Raw genomic sequence first — 19,798 nt, forward strand, 5'->3', positions numbered from 1 at the left:
AACTGAAATGTTTCTTCTGCTTTCATTTGGGAGTAGGTTAAAAACATAAAGGATTGGAGGGTTTGCTACATTATCATGTGGATTCTTGAAACATCTTTTTTACTGTGCTGTAATTGTTCTTGGTAGTTGATGTGGTATTTTTCTTTGCAGATTCATTTTGTCCTGTGTTTATACTGCTAATGTGACCTTATAATGCTTGGTACAGCTTTCATTTAATTACAAAAAAAGAATTCTTTTTTATGTAAGGGTACTTTAAAGGTGGTGCTATGTCAGTGCAGGTTTTACTGAAAATCGTCAGCTATCTGAGAAAATGTTTGTATTACCTATAATGTGCTTTTTAGGAGTCTCTTGTTACACTCAGTGAGGCTGATGCTGGTTTGTATTTTTTCCATGCGACACACAGCATAATGTATCTCTGCTTTTTCTTGTGTTAATTTTCTTGTAGTCTTGGGAGAGAATATGATCAGCTGCTATAGAGGTTGACATAAAAATAAGAACTTTGACATGGACAGACCTTAGTATGCATGTATTTTGTTTACATGACTTTTTAGGGTTAGACATTATCCATGTGATCATAAGGTGACATGAAGGTAGAATAACATAATGGATTGTTTACCCTTGTCCTGTAATTACTGTTCTTTTATCGATAAACTCTGTTGTAGCTGTTACATTTTTCAGCTACCATACTATTCAAATCAATAAGTTGTGTTTAACAGCAGCATTCCTTCTAAAAAGGCATCTAATCGCAGTCTGAAAGTTATGAAGAGTTCGCTACTTCCTGTGACTTAATAGTTAGTCATTGTCTTTTCTGAGAGTGATTATTTATTAATGTTAACCCAAAGAATGATAAAAGAGGTTTTAAGGGAAGTCCTTTGTTACTTATTTTAAAATAATGTCTGGAATAATAAGGATATCCTAGAAGATGAGAAAAGTGCTGATGGTGTGTTAGTACGTGGTAGAAGAGAGTGGTTCTATCCAAACAGTAATATTGTTTACCTGACTGTCACAACTTGGGTAAAATAAGGGGATCCTAATAGAAAATTCTATTAATAAATAATTAAATGACAGAATAAACTATTTGTTCAGATAATGAGTTTGCTTGATTACAGTTACTGCTTCTGTATAATAGATTTAAGATTTTGTGAAGGGAGTACTTTAAGGTAAATCTCATTCAAACCTCAAGGCTGTTTAGTATCAGTAAAATAGCCACGTCACAAGGCACTTAATGTCTTTCCAAAAAAGTTTTAAGTAACAGTTTTTAGCAGTGGTAGACTTCCATAAATACTGCTTAGGAGTGATCTTGGGATATAATGTTGAATCATTACTCGTAACATCTGTTTTAACATCTGTTTTAAACCCAAGATTGGTAAAATGATAAATAGTGAAAAAAAAATTTATGTGGTATTATCCAGTTAATTGGCAAGTTAGGTCTACAGTCTAAAAGACTAAATTAAAAAAGGAGGTCAGGTCTTCAGAACTGAAACAAGGAAATCGGGAAAAGTGGGGCACTTCCTGAGAAGCTGCCACTCTAGCAGTGTGTGTCCTGTGGAGTTTGGCTTGCAGAATCCTGTCAGTTGGGATTTAAACAATGGAAGGGGATGGAGAAACTGGAAAAAATTAGTTTGAGTTAGAATCAAAATTTTGTACAAAGAGACTCTGCTAAGCTTGTTCAGTTTACCAGAAAGAAGAGATAGGACTTGACTGTAGCATCTAATCAAGTAAGGGAAAAATAGAGACAAAACTTAACATACAGAGGCATAGTAATAACTAGTGACTGAAGCCTGAAGCTGGAGTAATTCAAACTGGAAATAAAGTACAAAAGACGGTGACTAGCCTTTCAGACTATCTCAGCAAGTGATGAATTTTTTAGCTCTTAATAACTTGAGTTTGGGCGTGGATGTCTCTCTGGAAGAACTGCTGTGGTTAAAAACAAGTTACTGGTCTCAGGGATTGGTAGCTGGAGGAAATAAAAGGCCTCTGTTTAACAGGAAGTAATTCTGATATCATTTTGTGGGCCTGTCTAGCCTGAAACTGAATCTTCCAAGCAAAAATCATGAATTTGTGGGGATGCTTTTTTGTCAGACTAAGTTGCATCTCCAGTCTCTTTCTTCCTACTCATCTGCTGCTTCTATCTGCACCTTTTAGTTTGGCAGTACCTGGCTGAACTCTGCTCTATCATGCATTCTGCACCTACAAAATTTAAGATGGTTCTCCTCCTTAGTAGGGATTCATTCAAACTGGTAGGAAATGCAATGTTTTCCACAAAATAGACAAAGAATTTAAAAGGTTGGTTTAGAATGATTGGTGACTTTTCTTTAGCCCTTTTAGTAGTGGTTACTACTAGGACAGAGTGTTTAGGCTTGAGGCTAAACCAAACAATTTGATACATCTCTTCGACCTCATTGAAATAGTTCATGTAACAGGTAGAATTTGGTTTTTTCAAGGACTGTGTTTGGGTAACTTTGATAATAGCATGGCAAGTAAAAGCTCTCAGTATGTATGTATGGCAAAAGGATCCACAATAAAAAGAGAACAGTTGTTCCCCCGTTTTTTCTTCTGGAGTTCAAATCACAGGTGCAAATGAAACTGCGAGATTCATTGTCATAATTATAATCTGTATGCGTGCACAGCAGTAATCCATCATCCGTCATGCAGGGTGGAAGACTAGGGCAGCAGGAATTGCCGAAGGTTTAACAAAGATGCGTGTAAAGGTGTGCACTGGCAAAGGTATGATTCCCCAGCAGCAGTGCAGGCTGGGGTATGACTAGCTGGGATGTAGCTCTGCTAAAAAGGAGCTGGAGGTGCTGTGGGATGGCAAGCTAAACAATGCCAGCACTGCGTGCTTGTGGCAATGAAGGCAAACTCATTCCTCTGTTGTATTGTTAGGAGCGTACCTAGGGTGCTGTGTCTGGTTTGTCCCCTGATTTCAAGAAAGACGTTGAAAAATTGGAGAAGGGCTTGCAGGTGGCCACCAGCATGATTAGTGTGTTAGAAGGATGATTAGCATGTTAGAGAACTCAATCTTTGGAGAAAGGTTCAAGTTTGTAGAGGAGAGAAGGCTTGGAGAGATTTCATCAGTCATCCAATACCTAGAAGGTAGTTGTAGAGGAGAAGTTGTTTTCTGTTCACAAGGATGCATGGTGAGAGGAGAAATTTCATCTGGGGGTAAGAAAAAGAAAACCTGTTATAAATATTAAACATTGGAGTAAGTTCCTCAAAGGGATGGTGGAATCTCCCTAACTGGAAATATTGAGGGCTCGTCTTAGCAGCACCCCGGCTTCCCTGATGTAAGGACCTGTTAGGCCTAATGAATTGAGGTCCAACAGAAGGTGGGATACCAGATCATTTCCAGAGATCTTTTCTGACCTAGACTGCTCTATGATGCCATGGTTAGAGCTGAGAGGTAGCAGGGTTGGGGATTAGTCAGTAGCAGAGCTGTCTAAAGAAGTCTGATTACAGTTACTGACTTAGGCAATTAATGGAAGTACTAGGTTTTCAATTTTTAAAGCTAACCCAGTAACGAAAATAAAATGTACTTGCCTTGTTTTTTTATCTTTGTTCTTTTTATTGTTTTGTAGTAGAAAGTAAAAGAAGATCTACTGATGCGAAAAAATTCAAAATACAAGCGTGATGCAGTCAGAATTTTAAGATCAAGTTAATTTAAATATTGAGCTAAAAGTATAATGTGTTTATATTATTCACATTGTTTGTATATATATTTATATAATAATGTAGTGCTGCTTTATGACAATCCAGCAGAAGCAAATCTGTGGACTGCATGTGTTTCACAGGGCTATTTGCTTTGCCTGCCAAATAGCTGAAATGAGGCAGTACTTCTTGGTTCAGCTGGCCAAATAGCATGTCTCAGGTAGAGGGCAGAGCAAAGACTTCTGAGATACTATATTAGTAAAGCTGGGAGAAATGATAAAATTGAAGAAACAGGTGTCCTACAGCAGGAAAAGCTGTGGGCAGAGCTGTAAGGCAGATTTCTTGAGGCAGATGCTGCTGCAAAGAGGAGGTATGTACACTATGGGAATTTGGGGTATTTTAGTCTGATTGTGAAATAAGGTATCTTGATGATGAACTGATCTCTTCAGTAGCCCTGCATGCTCATTTCAGATGTACATGATTTGGTTCCGCATAGCATCCATTTTGCATATTTCTGTCATCAGAGTATCTGTGTTAGATGCAGAGACGTCAAGTGGGGTGGTGATACTTATTCTTTGCATGTGCAAATTCTGGAAGGTGTTGGAGGAAGCAGAAAGCTGGGTGCACCTCTCACCTTTCCCGAGTCTCTTTTTGTCCACCTCCTCACCACAGAGTCTGGAGTAGAATTAGAAATACCTCGCTGTGTACGAGGATCTGGGCTACAGACCTGGATTCACTGCATTTCCAGCTGATTTGTCTGTCTTCTTTTCAGGAGTCTTCAGTTAATGGCAGACAGCCCTTCTGAAAGTCACACTATTACTTAAGAGTGAAGGGGGAGAGGAAAAAAAGTGGTTTTAAAGTACTAGACACATATGCATATGTCTGGGGTTTTTTAGCAGCTTTTGATGGTAGCCTAAGCAGAAATCATTTCCCTAGAGTTTTCCAGTCTCTCTCTGTCTTTCTCTCTTCTTCTGTGGCTGTCCTGCAAATTACTTTGGTGTCTCTCCTAAGAGAAGGCTCTTTTAATAGTCTTCGAGTTTTTCTGTGTTCAGAGGCCTTTTTCTCTCCCAGCTGACCCATGGGATTGCTTGAGAGAAGATGACATTAAAAAAAGATTAAAAATTCTGGCTTTGTCCTGTAACTGCTTAGTATGTACAGAGATGAGGCTATTGAGAGTCAGTCTTCTCCACCCCATCTTTCAAGCCAGAATCCTGTTAAAACCAACAGTCTAGTACAATCATCTTAAAATCTCATCCAAAGCAGTGTTTTTATAAACTATCACAGGGCAATTTCAGGTATATTATGAAGTAATGTTGTGCCAAGTCCTTGTGACTTATCCTTGTGATGTGCACTGACAAGAAAATCTGATTCTGTAATTAAAAAGCATTTCACACAACTGTTTTCCAAATAATTACATTGCTTCAACATTTCTTTTTGTCCTCGTCAGCTGAGATGTAGCCCCATGCACTAGTGGAACAACACAATGCAAATCTTCCACTGAATATGGCATTATTACATGTTACATGGGCTTTTTCTGAGGCTTCAATTGCAGGTTGTTAGTTCTTCATAAGCATTAATTCCTTGAATTTTCCCTAGCATCTGCTGTTTGTGGAGGATTCTCACTGGTCTATTAGAGGAAGGTGGTGGTGAAAGGCATCTTGAAATTAATGTTTTGCTCATCAGTGCACACTCATCTTGGGTACTGAGATTGGGAAAGCTAGGGAGGGTTCTTCAAAGTTCTTCTTAAAACAGGAATCCAGTGGTCCACAGTTCTGTGTGTTGAAGGAAATCATTCAGGCGGAATGCCCAGAAAATGGGAAATATACAAAAAGAGGTTATCTGAGAACATCTTGGGTTTGAGGAGTTGAGTGATCCGAAAGAGCACCTGCAAATTCCTCCTGTGAACACAGTTCTCCCAGGCAGCATTCTCCTGCCTTCACTGCAGGATCACTTTTTCTGTCCCCAGAGTTGCTTGCCTGACTCGTTAGATAACTGTCCATCTGCCTCAACAGAAGTATGGTTCTCCGTACGCTTAATTATTGATATTCTGCATATTTAAGAGAGTATTGTATTATGTATTCTTGTGGTTTAACCCCTGTAGGCAGCCAAGCCCCCCCCCCAGCCGCTTGCTCACTCTCCCCGCAGTGGGATGGGGGAGAGAATCAAAAGGGTAAAAGTGAGAGAACTCATGGGATGAGACAAAGCAGTTTAAAAGGGAAGGCAAAAGCCATGTGTGCAAGCAAAGCAAGATAAGGAACTGCAGGTATTTAGCCATTTCCAGGAAATTGTGCTCCATCACACATAACGGTGACTTGGGAAGACAAACACCATAGCTCCAGATATCCCCCCTCTTCCTTCTTTCCCCAGTTTTATATGCTGAGCATAACGTCCTATGGCACGGGATATCCCTCGGGTCAGTTGGGGTCAGCTGTCCTGGCTGTGTCCCCTCCAACTCCTTGTGCCCCCCCAGCCTGCTCGCTGGTGAGGTGAGAAGCAGAAAAGACCTTGGCTCTGTGCAAGCACTGCTCAGCAGTAATGTCCTGGTTTTGGCTGGGATAGAGTTAATTTTGTACTTAGTAGCTGGTATAGTGCTGCCCTGAAACATCCCTGTGTTACCAACACCGTTTTCATCACAAATCCAAAACATAGCCCCATACCAGCTACTGCAGAGAAGAATAACTACCCCAGACAAAACCAGTATCTGTATTCAAAGCTGTTGCTACCACTCTGGATGATCATTTTGGACCTCGTGTTTTGCTGATAAGACCGTCATGTTGTAAACCTCCCAGGGCCTGTGTTGAGGTTGCGCTGCCTCTTTTTGTATTATTTTATTTGATCATGTTTACATGCATATGTTTATGAAGGTCATTTCCAGCATTTCAAGAAAGTTAAACTGAAATAATTAAAATTTCAGTGTGTGGAATCGTGTTGACTCTGCCTTGTGTAAACAACCAAGTTGCTGACATGGTTGGGACACTAATGCATATAGCTCGTAGTCCTCTGCTTTTTGAGCTTACAGGGTAAATAACACTGGAAGGTAGCTGCCGTGCAAATAACCTTTAGTGTCAGCTGCAGTCATGTACTTTATCAGCAAGTTCCACCACCATTTGGTAGAATGCAAAGATGTACTGAGATTCAGGGATTTTGGGATCGTTGCCAGTTTCTTTGTATTCTAGTGGTTAAAGATACTGCTCTTCTAGCATTTATTACTCCCCTCCTGTGCATCTTCCCTCTGGCTTTTTGCAGCTGTATGGAGAGTGCTCTAGGCAAATAGGTAAATTTTCTGGAAATTGTGATAAGTCTTAAGAAGTCTATATTAAATGTGTGGAAAAAGCAATTTTAACTTGAGCAGATCCGGGCAGGCTTTAGGGTAATGGCAAGAAGCACACACCGCTAAGCTGATCTTCTGGCTAAATTTCTGATCTCTGCAACATGGAGATGGTATAGCTGCTCATTAACATCAGCAGAACTGAGCAGAAGATAGTGTCTCTGAACCTTCTTTTTGTACAAGAGGTAGACATTTTAGCTGAACTTTTTCAAAAGCATTTAGTCTAAAGCAGACTGGAAGTAATTGGCTTTCAGAGCTGAAGTTTGGCAAACCTACAAGCAGTTGAAAATAGGGTCTTATAAGTGAAGAAAAGTGAAGTACAGCCTTAATTGACGCAGTTGTTACTGATGTCATCTGTAGTGCCCTAAAAGCAGGAATAGATAAAATCTAATTAGACAGAAAATACTACTAGGATTAAAGTATGTATTATTTGCTATGTTGAGCCAATACAGAGAAGGGACTAGAACCAAACTGTCACCCAGCTTTCTCTTTGAAGAAAAACTGGGTATTACTCAGTCATCAGCCACATTGCACAAATCTAACCCATACTTGTCCCTAGCTTGCTTGGGATGTCAGTTTACAAAGAATAAGACTCTAATTCAACTGTATTCTGATAAAGTGGTGCAATACAAAGAAGCATTCTGGTAACTCCTGTTCAGATTATGTCAAGATAAACTTGGTGGACTTGTGCTGTTTGAAAATACTTGCATGTTTTCTTCTTATGTTGTACTTGTGGGTTAGCACAACATTTATTTATAGCCTTTATTTGGAACATTTGTGGCATTGACTTAAGTTCAGGTATTGCTGATGTAGAGCAAAATCATATACTACATTTTGGGCCACATTTCTAGCTGCATTTACGCAATGAAGAGTAACTGAAGTCTGTAGAAATCTGTGTATGAGTGCATTTGCTTAAGAGTCAGAATATATGACACAGTGTCTAGTTTGGTTTGAAGAGTAGCACTATTATATAATCACAAGCATGGTGGTCCAAACTTCCAGTACCACTTTACAGACAAGAACATGAAATATGTACATATATTCCCTTAAGTCTGTTGGGTTTGGTTAGTTTGGGGTGGGTTTTTTGTGTTTGTGTTGTTGGGGGGTTTTAAATTTAATGAATATTTGTTTGTGAATCCACAAGTTCTGGAGTTCCATTAATAGGCGTATGATGAAAATGCAGCCTTGTTGTCTCATGTGAAACCATATAAACAGAATATTTCTGCTGTCAAATTATTTTAAGTATTGCTGGGCATTGAGTTGAAGAGGCACAGAATATGCGTAAGATATTTTGTGATAGAATACTTAAGTTTGCATGGGAAAGGAAGATGCATACAAATAAATATACATTCGCTTGGCAATAAACTTATTTACTGTAAATATTTCTTCAGGTGAAATAGTAACTTGGTTTTTAGGAATTATGCTTGCTGTAGCTAATGCAAAAAAACGGTCACAAAAAATATGTTTGTAAAAGAATCATCTAAGCAATTGTGCAAAACAACACATTTAAAATAATCTGTATTTATTACAAGAAACTTCATGATGGTAGTTGTGAATTATGTGGAGTGGTCAATGCATGCAGTTCAAAGATCACTGGGGCTTGAAACCAATGCCTAGAATAAACTGCAATTCCTGCATTTGCCTGTAAGCAACAATTCAGAGAGCTTTATAATTTTCCCATTGTTCATTTCTGCACCATCAGACTATAGTTGATTCGACACCTGTCTGTCAAAGAAAGGAAATCCAACCCTCTCATCTAACTTCTTCTATTTGTCATCTAGACAAATATCAGTGAGGGATTGAACAAAATGCTGTGTTCACACAAACAATGCATAAAATACTATGTGCTTGTTTCATCCTCATTCTAATATCAAGTCCTCCCTCCAGTGGCTGCTGTAACAGTTTTTTACTTTGTCAAAATGAACTGGAAATTCTTTCTCTAAAAGCTAAATTCAGATTTATTTGTTTGTATGTTTATTTTGGTGCTTCTAGCTTGGCAAGTGAACCTGTTAAGTTATCTACTCTTTCCTCAGTGGCAAGGTCTTCATCTGTTAAAGGACGAAGAGGGGTATCCATTGTACAGACAAGAATGCCAGGGATTCTTGGTCTCTGCATTGATTTATCTGATTAGGGGCTGGGGGTTAGTTTAGCAAGGCAAATCTGTTCAGATAAATTTTATGTTTCTTCCCTTGGGTAATAACAAGTCTTTGAGCACCTGTACGTATTTTGTAACTGCCTTAACTTACCTATACCCAATTAAGAATTTTCAAATGTTGTGTAGGGAGGACTATCCAATTTGTATGACTAGAATAAATTTCACCTGGGCTATCACAAAACACTATCACTGTCATTTTCTAGCACTTCTAATAATTTTAACTGGAATGGGTTAGTTTCTTTTCTAAGTGATTTACTAGAATGTACATAGTTTTGTGCTGCAAATGTACAGACTGATGATGGACAAGATTTTGTATTCAGTGGTCTTTTGTCAGTGGACTATTTGGAAGCATCTGAGAAAAGTCTTTAATACCATCCACATGTGTGATTTGACATTTGAGTCATTTTAATATTTACATTGGCTATGTTATACACTAGAAAATACAAAAAAAGTCTCTGGTTTTGCAGTTATTTTGTTGATTACTTTTGTTACGAGTGCTAAAGTGATTAAAGTGTTAGCCAAAAGTTGCACATTTTAACTGAATCATGTCGAGTTGTGTCCTAATTTAAAAAGTACACAATCTAAACAGAGCTTTCCTGGTGGAGTTGTGTCTTTAAAAGGCTTTTGGCCGTGTACTGTCATTTCCCATCAGCTTAGTCTGAACAGTCTTCTGCAAAGGAAGGTGTTAAAGTCTCCCATAGGTCCAACTTGTAGAATGGATTATTGGACTTTCTTGAACCCCAACTTAAAAGAACAGACAACTCCACCACACCCCAAACCCTCTCTAAAGGCAATAGAAAAATAGCCTTTATTATGCTTTATTTATTTTTAGTTTTTTTCCTGCTGCCTTTACATTGAACTACTGTTACTTAGAAGAAACCATTTTGGGGTTCTTTCTTTAAGGTGTAAGTATTAGGGAGCCAGTATTACGGTTGGTAAATTGTATTGCTCTTTGTTTGAAAGTTACAAATTGCTACAGAGATACAGTTCATGCAAACTCATCTATGATAAAGTGTATTGGGGAGGAGAATAAAACAAATTGGTGATGACTGACAGATAAAACAAAGAACCAAAAAAGATGAAGGGAGAAAGAATTCAATGCACAGAAGTCTTTTTGTTGAGAAGGAAGAAGCGCTGATTGTGACGTGGTAGTTTGCTCCCTTGGTGTCAGATCTAAGATAAAAGAGATTGCAGATTTGAATGTCTGAGTTGCCTTCTGTGCAGTAGGAGAAATTTAGAAATATATTTTGCATGTAAATTCTCACCTTGAATTTACTGAGGTTTGTTCTATAGCTAGTCATTTATTCTATACGTTTCAATGCCGATATTGTATTGCAGAAATCACAGTGGTTTAAAACTGTGTGCTGCATGTAGTTTTACTAAAACAAAACTGTGTAGTACAGTAAGAACAATAAAATGGAGTTAATTGATGAAGAAAATCCTTAAAGATTGTGGAAATTCTGTTGATTATGTTTTGGTTTTTCTTGTATCTTTTACATTGGACTTACAAGTGTGGTGCTTCTCCAAAAGGCTTATCATTTACTGACGTTACATTAGAATCACAAAAAAGAATCGATTAGATAGATGTGCTTTTAGGATTAGAGAGAAGTTAGTGTTCATTCTTGTGAACTTGAATCTTTGACCAAACTTGATGCTGGAGTGTGTGTCACACTTTGTTGTAAAGTGTCTTAATCCAGGATAGTGTGATGAGACTTTAGAGTGTCCAGTATAAGTTTTGAAGAAGAGAAGAAGTTAAATTTTAGCTTACATGTCATAGGGGTTTATAATACTCAGGAAAGTTGTGCTTTTGGAACAAGTTCTGGTTTTTTTGTGATGCAAGCTGTAGCAAATGAGATCTGTTGAAGTACAAGTCAGTAAATTTGTTAATTTTCAACTCTTGTTGATTTTCAGATTGTCCTTCAAAGATTAATGTACATTTACCTCAGTATTTTAAATCTGTTGACAGTTTGGATAATGATGGCTCAGCTCCAGCAAGGAGGCCCAGATGAAAAAGAGAAGACTACTGCATTAAAGGGTATGAGTCTTTTTGCTTTCTTTTTAGATATATTGATATTCCAGAAACAATTATTAAGGAAAGGAAAATAGTTTGATGTATATATGGGTTAGAATCTGGGAACTCCAATACTGGAAGAGACTATTAGTCCCTCTATGCTAATGCTTTTTGCCTAATGGTGTGTCCATTATCAGTATTTTCTTAAGATGATATAAAAAAAAAAAACCAACAGTCTGTGGTAAGGAGTAACAGAATAAGATATCCATTAATTTTTTTTATTTTCATAATTATCCTTTGAGAAAGTTGACTGGTGCTTTTGTGTTCTTAGTTTCTGGGAGTTATCATTTAATTTTTATGCCACTTATGTTTTATAATTATGCAACCATATTACAGCTTTTAAAAATCTCTTTGACTAGAATGTTAGCAGGGAAGACATTTTCGGGACATTGATTTCCATGTCGATTTTATAAAGTTTTCTTTCTATTGTGTGTTTTTAAAAAATAAATGGACCTAAGTGGCTTAGCAGAGTAATTTTCTTGAGGAAAAAATTAGTTAAATAAATGAGAACTCTTAGAGAGTGTTTTTCAATTTTGGAAGTACATGGAGTTGGTTAGACCTACAAGTAAGCTAACCAAACATTGAATTTAAAGTGCTTGCATCACACATTTACTCTCTAAATTGTCTTTCAAAAGAGATAAAAGAATATACCTTGCAACTCCAGTGTAAAAACTGGATTTTGATGAAAGTATTATTAGAAGTATATGTTCTGTTATACAGTGATGGTCGATGGTGTTTCTTCAGTTACAGCTGTGTTTTTGTGAAATGTTTGGTGAAAACCTATGTGATCCGTTTTTCAAACCTTGTACTAATTCTGTCAAATTAGTATATTTTGAGGAAATTATACTTCATGTTTGGAAAAGTCAAACTCTGATTTTATACTTGGCATTAATTTGATCTTCATTAAGAACTAGTGTCCAAGAAATATTCCACATAATGAAGACTTTCTGTGAGGATGTTGTTTTCTTCATGCGATCTAGTGAACTCCCATGGAGCTGTAGAAGGTCTCCTGCAGATCATGCAGTTTCGAGCTCTGTTGAACTAGTCTCGAATTGAGTTGGAGTCCAAGATCTTAGATGAGAATGGTGGATCAGATCTTGAAAGAATCTCAAAGTTGTAAGAACACTTTAGCTAATTTCAACTTGAAAAATTGCAGGCGAAGAAAGTGGCTGCGTTGGTAGTTGCAGCACAGACCAATTGCAGTCTTCCTGAGTGACTCTGATGGAAGCTGTAAATCATGACAAGCTGTACATACTGCAGATAAGCTTAATGTAGTTCATATAGTATTGCCCTTGCTACTTGGATAGATATTTTGTTATACAGTAACTGGCACTTCTGTGTAAACACATTTCCAAATAGGTCACAGTAAGAAGACATGAAAACTCTGGTGAAATTAAATTCTAGAGGTGTGGTGTGACTGGAGTCTCTTCACCAAGGAGAGAAAGATGTGCTAAAGACTGCTTTCCTACCTTGATGTTGTGAAAGTGCAGAGGAAGAAAGGGCATACTTCTTACATCCTGTTGTGAAAAACTTCTTTGACAAAGTTCTGTTCTTCTATCATCTGGTTGAGGACCAAAGCAGCTCCCCCAGAACTTTTCAAAGGACAGCGGACAAGAACAAGCATATGATTGCTTATGTGAATTGCATGTCACGGGACTTTGCTATTAAACAGATTTGATGTAAAAGTGAGCTATGGTTGAGAAAGCCACATTTAGAAATCTTCCAGTCAACGTCCAATGTTATATAGCTCTTTGGATACCAGAAAGATGCTCAGGTACCTTAGTATGGATTGGAGAGATGTTGAATTTCAGTGGCCATACAAGATGGCCTTTGGTCCTCCAGCTTTAACCAGTGAAATCACTTAGAGAAGGAGGAGCTGGAGACAATCATATGGATGCTGGAGTTAATATATGAACCTGAAGAGTTATAAAAGAGCAGGCCAAGGAACTCTTTAAGAATGTTGAAGCTAATTTTCAGTACATTTTAAACACTATAGAAATTTCAAAGGATTAATGTACCAATACTAAGCTTAGGTAATGTGTAACCTATAGGCTTGTCACTGGCAGAAAGACTAAGCAAAAATAGTGATACAAAACCTATTCAAATAATGATTTTAAGTAATTAGAGGATGGAACTGTAGTTAATGTCAAACAAAGCAAATTTAAAGAAAATCAGTCTTTTCAAACTGTTTTCTTTCCTTTGAGCTACAGCTTTGGATGGTAAAGGTAATAAAGCAGTATACTTAGAATACTTAATGCGTTTCCTTGGTAGTACATGGTATCCTGATTTATGAAGCAATAATAGTTCAAAGTCAGTGTAGCACTCCTTAACTGAATGTTTGTGTGGTCTTCAAATTCATCTACGAGGAAGTAGGAAAAATATTTCAGTGGAATCCTGCTGAATAATTTCTTGATGACTTTTTTATTAATAATCAGAAAATATGTTGAAAGGAAAGCTTCGGGTTGTGTGGGTGATGAGCAATGAGGAGAGGATAAATGATTGTACACTGTTATGTGTGTATGCAGTAATTGTTTAGTAGTTAGATGTAAGTAAAAGATGTCCCTATATGTTTGCCTCTGGTCAAATATAAATCCTTCAATCTAGGGTAAGGAATGCAGAGTACACGTATTTTAGTGTATTTGCATTAGTGAATGCAGGCTATACTAGGTTATACCATTCTGGTCAGAAAAGGATGTGTATGTCATGGCTTGCTATAAAATGGATGGCAGGTTTTTATTGGAGGAGGGTGGTTGAGAGGAGGATTCAGATAACTCAGTCTATTTGGGTATCAAAGGGAAGGTTAAGGAGTGTTGTGATCACGCAGCTGGTAAATGCCTGTGAGGTGACGTGCATCTGATAATCTGAGCTCTTCAAGAAGGCAAACAAGAATGTATCAATGACTTGATATTGAAGTTAGATAAGTTCATGTTAAAAGCGTGATGCATGCCAGAGACATATTTCTAACACTGAGGGTAATGAATCATTGAAACAAATCACTATGTCTTTGGTGGCTTCTCTGTCCCTGGATGTTTTTTGATCAACATTAGAGATAAATAGGTAGGGAAAGAAAGAAAGAAAAAAAGAAGATATACTGACAGTGAGGCCCAGCTTCTGAATCTGGAACGAGATTTCCCATAACAAAGTCCTATGTAGAGTGTCCTTCTGCCCTTAAGATCTACAAATCTGAACAAACACATTTTGTCAGTGATAATGGTGAAATAAAAAAGACATAGCATGCATTATGTAATTTTTCTTTTCCTTTTTTAGATTTATTGTCTAGAATAGACTTGGATGAACTAATGAAAAAAGATGAGCCACCACTTGAATTTCCTGATACTCTGGAAGGATTTGAGTACATTTTTAATGAAAGTAAGTCATATATGCTTTGTAAAGGCTATACTTAGAATAATGTTGAGAGGTTATCAGAACTTAAAATTATACCTTATAAGTCCCTATTAGAATTTCACACTTTTCTGTTAAGAATAAAATTTTAAGCCCTAGTGTTAACAGACTTGTAATTCTAGCTAAGTAGTATTTTTTTTTTATTTCATGAAATTGTCACCGAAATCCCTCATTTTATACAATACTATATGTTTATACTGTGCATACTTTATGACCTCCTGTTTTCTATTACAGAAGTGTTGATACAAAAATTCTGAAAACGATTTCTGTAGCATTAGCATTAAAAAGCAAGATTAAAGAGTGGTCACTCATTTAAGAAACATTTTATTTACTGATTCATTTTCATGGATACAAAAGAAGTTATTATTTAGATAATAATTTATCCCAGCTATTTCATTAATACCAATAGGAAAACACCTATTTATATTGATGGAAGGATGAGCAATGTGATAGCCTGTCTCTTACTTTTCTGGTGTGGGTCACGGTTTTGCATTACAGCTAAGTGTGTGATGACTACAAGTACTTCCAGCTAGCTGAATCTGTGTGTTGAATGAGTTAGTAGTATTTATAATTTCCAGTGCATACATTTTAAAATCCAGCTGAGAAATAAGCCTCTGAGCTAAAGTAATACCAGGCTCCAGGAAATGGCTCTTTCAAGATTGTTTGAAACCTGTAGGACAAATGGGGACGTTTACAATTCTACTTCCTTGCAGTGCCTGTTCTATGAACAGAGGAACTTTAGTTTCTAAATCTGCCAGTCTTACATCTTCCACTTTTAAAGAAAAAAAAGAGCTTTCCTTTAAATGGTAGTCATTTATGCAACACTTAGCTTTTTAATACCCTGATGGCTTTCACAGGAAGGTACTTAGAGACTAAAAGTGTCATGAAAGTGATGCTCTTTCTTTGATGGGAGGGGTTCAGCTCTGTCACTTTTCAGCTCCTTATTTTTAGATCCGCACAGTGTCTACTGTCTTCCTTACTGACTTCAGAGTTAATGGTTCATATGTGGTTGGTAAAAAGGGATGAAATTTGAATTTTGGGGAATGATGTTTTAGAATGATGTTACTGAATATTCCATCACTAACCTCACAGCCTTGGTGATTTCCATAGAATGCAGCAAAACCTATTACATGTGCTACTGGTCAGCAAAGCAAAAAGGTCTCCATTTTGCTTTTGTAAATTTAATTCAAGTGAATTAAAATTCAAGTTGGGTACTCTCATGTCATAATCATGCTTCTTATGATGGAAAAATAAGGAAGATTTTTATTAGTTTTAGAGAATCTGAAGGAGACAAGGGTTCCAGAAAGCCAGAGAAAAGATATACCAGATATTTGCTCCAGTTTACTTGAGCAGAGGGCAACTGTGTACTATTGATGGCATACTTGAAAGTAACTAGCTGAGAAGTAACAGCTGAAGGTAGACTTGTAATGAAAATATGAGAAGAAGGATATTTGGACCTGAGACAGGTATATGAAGTTGAGAAATATTTCCGTGGTGTCTAGTCCATGAGGTAATACAGGTCTGGAAAAAATATCAAATAAGCAGATAAGCATAACTGTTAGAGGTCCCAGATCTTAAATATTTTATTTAAAATATCAAGAATCAAAATGTAAAGGTCCTGAATAGGTGTGAGCTAAGTTAGCAATTTCTTACTATTCAAAAGGAAACATTTTCCTGAGAAACTTTACCTTCATCATGCAGACATTTCAGCTTTCAAAGGAGATGCTTGTACATATTCCTGTTTTTAATGTTTCTCTGATTTACTGCAATTTCGTGATGCTCTGAGACCATAACTTGGATTTTGTCTGATAAGCTGAAACATTACTGGTCAGATATCTGCTTTCAACAGTTTGCTTCTTATTTTGTTGCCATTTTATTATTACTGTTATTTTAACTCAGTCCATGTCTTCATTTGTGGTTGGGTATGCTCCTAAACTTGGCTATAAACAAGGCCCAACTGCAGAAAGTTATATTGGAATCTAAGAATAGCATGTGGTTTTGCTCTGATCAAGCATTCTGCTTTGTTCTACTGTTGTTATCTCAGAGTACCCTGAATCTAAGAGCTCTTGCTTGATTGCACAGTGCCTAGCAGTTGAGATATTTACTTTAATTGTGGATGTGGTTTTTTTCAGATTAGCTTGGAATGTTGTTAATCTTGAAAATAAATGTTTCCTTTCCTTCCAGCCTCCAGCCCAGTTTGTACTCACATTTCTTCATAAATGCAGTTGAAGTAGCAGATTTGTAGCTACAATTTGATCACCTAATTGACACTGCAGATCAAATATTAACTGCTAATGTTTACATTTCAGCGTTAATCCATAGCAAACTTGCAAAGCAATTTGACATTTGATATCTGTATGTAATTTCCCTGTCATCACTCGTGTTTAGCTTTATCTAGCAATATATACCATTGAAGGCGAATGCATTTTGTTGTTACGCTACAATTGTTTTCCTTCAAAAATACTACAACCAAAAGAGAAGGGATTCATAATAGCCCAATATTTAGATGTAGATTTCTTTTCAAATTTACAGCAATTAAATGTGTCTTTTAATGAAGAAGTATATGAAAATTTAATGATTTTGTTTGTTTTACAGAAGGGCAGTTGAGACACATAAAAACTGGGGAGCCATTTGTTTTCAATTACCGTGAAGATTTGCATAGATGGAACCAAAAGCGCTATGAAGCTCTTGGAGAGGTATATTAATTGTGTGCATGTATGCATCTGTATATGTATTGGTGTGCTGTGTTTTTTTGTTGTGTTTCTCTGTAAAAATGATAGTTTCAATTTTATATATATTAAGAAAGATTTAGTAAGGCTGCAGTCATATAACAAAAGGTATTTCAAGATTTGTTACATGTTTATGCTCTAACAGTATTTTCCATTATTTGCTGTAGAGCTTAAGATGTGATTTAGACTACAATTTGACTTTATGTGTTCAAAATAGAATATAATCTAGATATAATTATACAGTGCAGGATTTTCTTTAACTTTCTTGTCAAGGTGAAGCACTGAGTACAAAACTGGCTGTCCTGGTTTCAGCTGGGGTAGAGTTAATTTTCTTCCCAGTAGCCGGTACAGTGTGTTTTGGATTTAGTGTGAGAATAATGTTGATAACACATTGATGTTTCAGTTGTTGCTAAGTAGCGCTTAACCTAAGGTAAGGATTTTTCAGTTTCCCATGCTCTGCCAGCGAGCAGGTGTACAAGAAGCTGGGAGGGAGCATGGCCAGGACAGCTGACCTGAACTAGCCAAAGGGATGTTCCACACCACAGAACGTCATCCTAAGTACATAAACTGGGGGGAGTTGGTTGGGGGGGGTCAGATCACTGCTCGGGCATCGGTCAGTGGGTAGTGAGCAATTGCATTGTGCATCACTTGTCTTTTCTTGGGTTTTATCTCTGTCTCTTTTTTTTGTTATATTCCTTTTCATCACCATCATCGTTATTGTTGTTGTTATTATTATTATTATATATTTTAATTATTGTTTTTATTATATTTTATTTTACTGTCGTTATTAAACTGTTCTTATCTCAACCCACGAGTTTTAATTCTTTTTTTCAATTCTCCTCCCCATCCCACTGGGACTGGGGAGGAGTGAGCAAGCAGCTCCGTGGTGCTTAGTTGTTGGCTGGGTTTAAACCACGACACTGGCATTTTACTTTATAGCTGAAGGTGAATGTATTGGCTGGTTTTCTTATGTTACCAGAAGATACCAGGAGCCACTGGATTGATTAAGTAGAGATCTGATGATTAATTGATTAAATATTTGTTGATGTATTAGATACTTGGATGCTACTGGTACTTCCCAGGCTTTTTGTAGGGATGTTGTGGATGTAGTAGATGTAGAAGCAACTGACGATGGTTCCTTTTCCGTGTGAAAATCACTTGAATTTCGGTGCCATGGTTATTGTAATGCTTTAGGAGTCAGAGCACTGACTTGAGAAGAAAGGCACCTGATCTCAGTGAATGCAAAACTGTCTGCTGAGGTCTTCCTTGCACTGTCACCACCTCCCCTGCCCAACAGAAAGAACAGCCTCAACGCGCTGACCTCTAGGTACTAATGCTGCTCACGTCAGAGTGGCTTTTGGAGAAAGGAGATGCACAGTTCTGTCTACAAACGAGAGTCTTTTTTCCTAGAGACTATGTAATGTTGCCCGGCAGTTTCTGTTGGAATCATTATGGCATGTCATTCAAGAGCTGCCTTTGCCTCGTGGCTTGTCTAGTTTCATTAGTGTTATTGTTTTAGTGAGGATAAAACATATTTATTCCCCACTTACTATTTCTGTTACATCAATTCAGACTACTCAGAGATATGTTTGATTGTGCATGTTTAGACATTTTGTCTTTTAAACTTTCTTGTTGTCGTGGTTTAACCCCAGTGGGCAGTTAGCCCCTCACAACTACTCACTCACTCCCCACTGTGGGATGGGGGAGAGACTCAGAAGAGTAAAAGTGAGAAAATCGATGGGCTGAGAAACAGGAGAAAATTTGTGGGCTGAGATACGGTTTAATAGGTAAAGCAAAAGCTGCATGCGCAAGCAAAGCAAAATAAGGATTTAATTCACTGTTTTCCATGAACAGGCAGGTGTTTAGCCATCTCCAGGAAAGAAGGGCTTCTTCATGCATAATGGTGACTTGGGAAGACAAATGCCTTATTGGAAGATAACCCCAAATGTCCCCTGCTTCCTCCTCCTTTCCCCCAGCTTTATATGCTAAGCATGACACTATATGGCATGGAATATCCCTTTGGTCAGTTGGGGTCAGCTGTCCCAGCTGTGGGCCCCGACCTGGCCCCCACAACTTCTTGTGCACCCCCAACCATTACACTTGTATACTAAAGAGCAAAAAAAAACCTAAAATGTCTGAAATGACAGCCAGTCCTACACTGTTGCAAAGGAAAAATAGTATAAAGCATCTTGATTGAGTTTGCAAAGGAAACAGTATAAAGCATCTTGACTGAGTTTCTTGGATGGGTAAATAAGTATATACTGAAATATATCACCAAATGGTTTCATATAGTTTCTCGTGCTGCCAAGAGTGCATTTGTTAAAGCTGAAGAAATACCTAATTACACGGCCTTCTCTAGGTATGGCAGGATAGGCTGTGGGAACTTCTGTAGGCACTGAGCGTGCAGGCTCAAGAAAGGAGCGCATGGCAGAAGTCTCTGCCCGTCTTGGTTAACAGGAATAGCA

General features: G+C 37.5%; 1 protein-coding gene across 4 annotated transcripts in view; it reads left to right on the plus strand.

Annotated features, from left to right (window-relative positions):
• Window positions 1-19,798, plus strand: part of FAM172A (family with sequence similarity 172 member A) — a 272,178-nt gene that overhangs the window by 11,933 nt on the left and 240,447 nt on the right. For all 4 annotated transcript variants that reach the window (XR_003922007.2, XM_030004919.2, XM_030004920.2 and 1 more), the window contains exons 2-4: window positions 11,043-11,166; window positions 14,470-14,571; window positions 17,200-17,300. Coding sequence is in view for 3 of the 4 variants with exons in the window: in XM_030004919.2 (XP_029860779.1) it covers window positions 11,043-11,166; window positions 14,470-14,571; window positions 17,200-17,300 (327 nt within the window). In the remaining variant the exon portion in view is untranslated. The remainder of the gene's footprint in view (window positions 1-11,042; window positions 11,167-14,469; window positions 14,572-17,199; window positions 17,301-19,798) is intronic.

This window comes from Aquila chrysaetos, chromosome Z, assembly GCF_900496995.4.
Source record: "Aquila chrysaetos chrysaetos chromosome Z, bAquChr1.4, whole genome shotgun sequence".
NCBI classification, from domain to species: Eukaryota; Metazoa; Chordata; class Aves; order Accipitriformes; family Accipitridae; genus Aquila; species Aquila chrysaetos.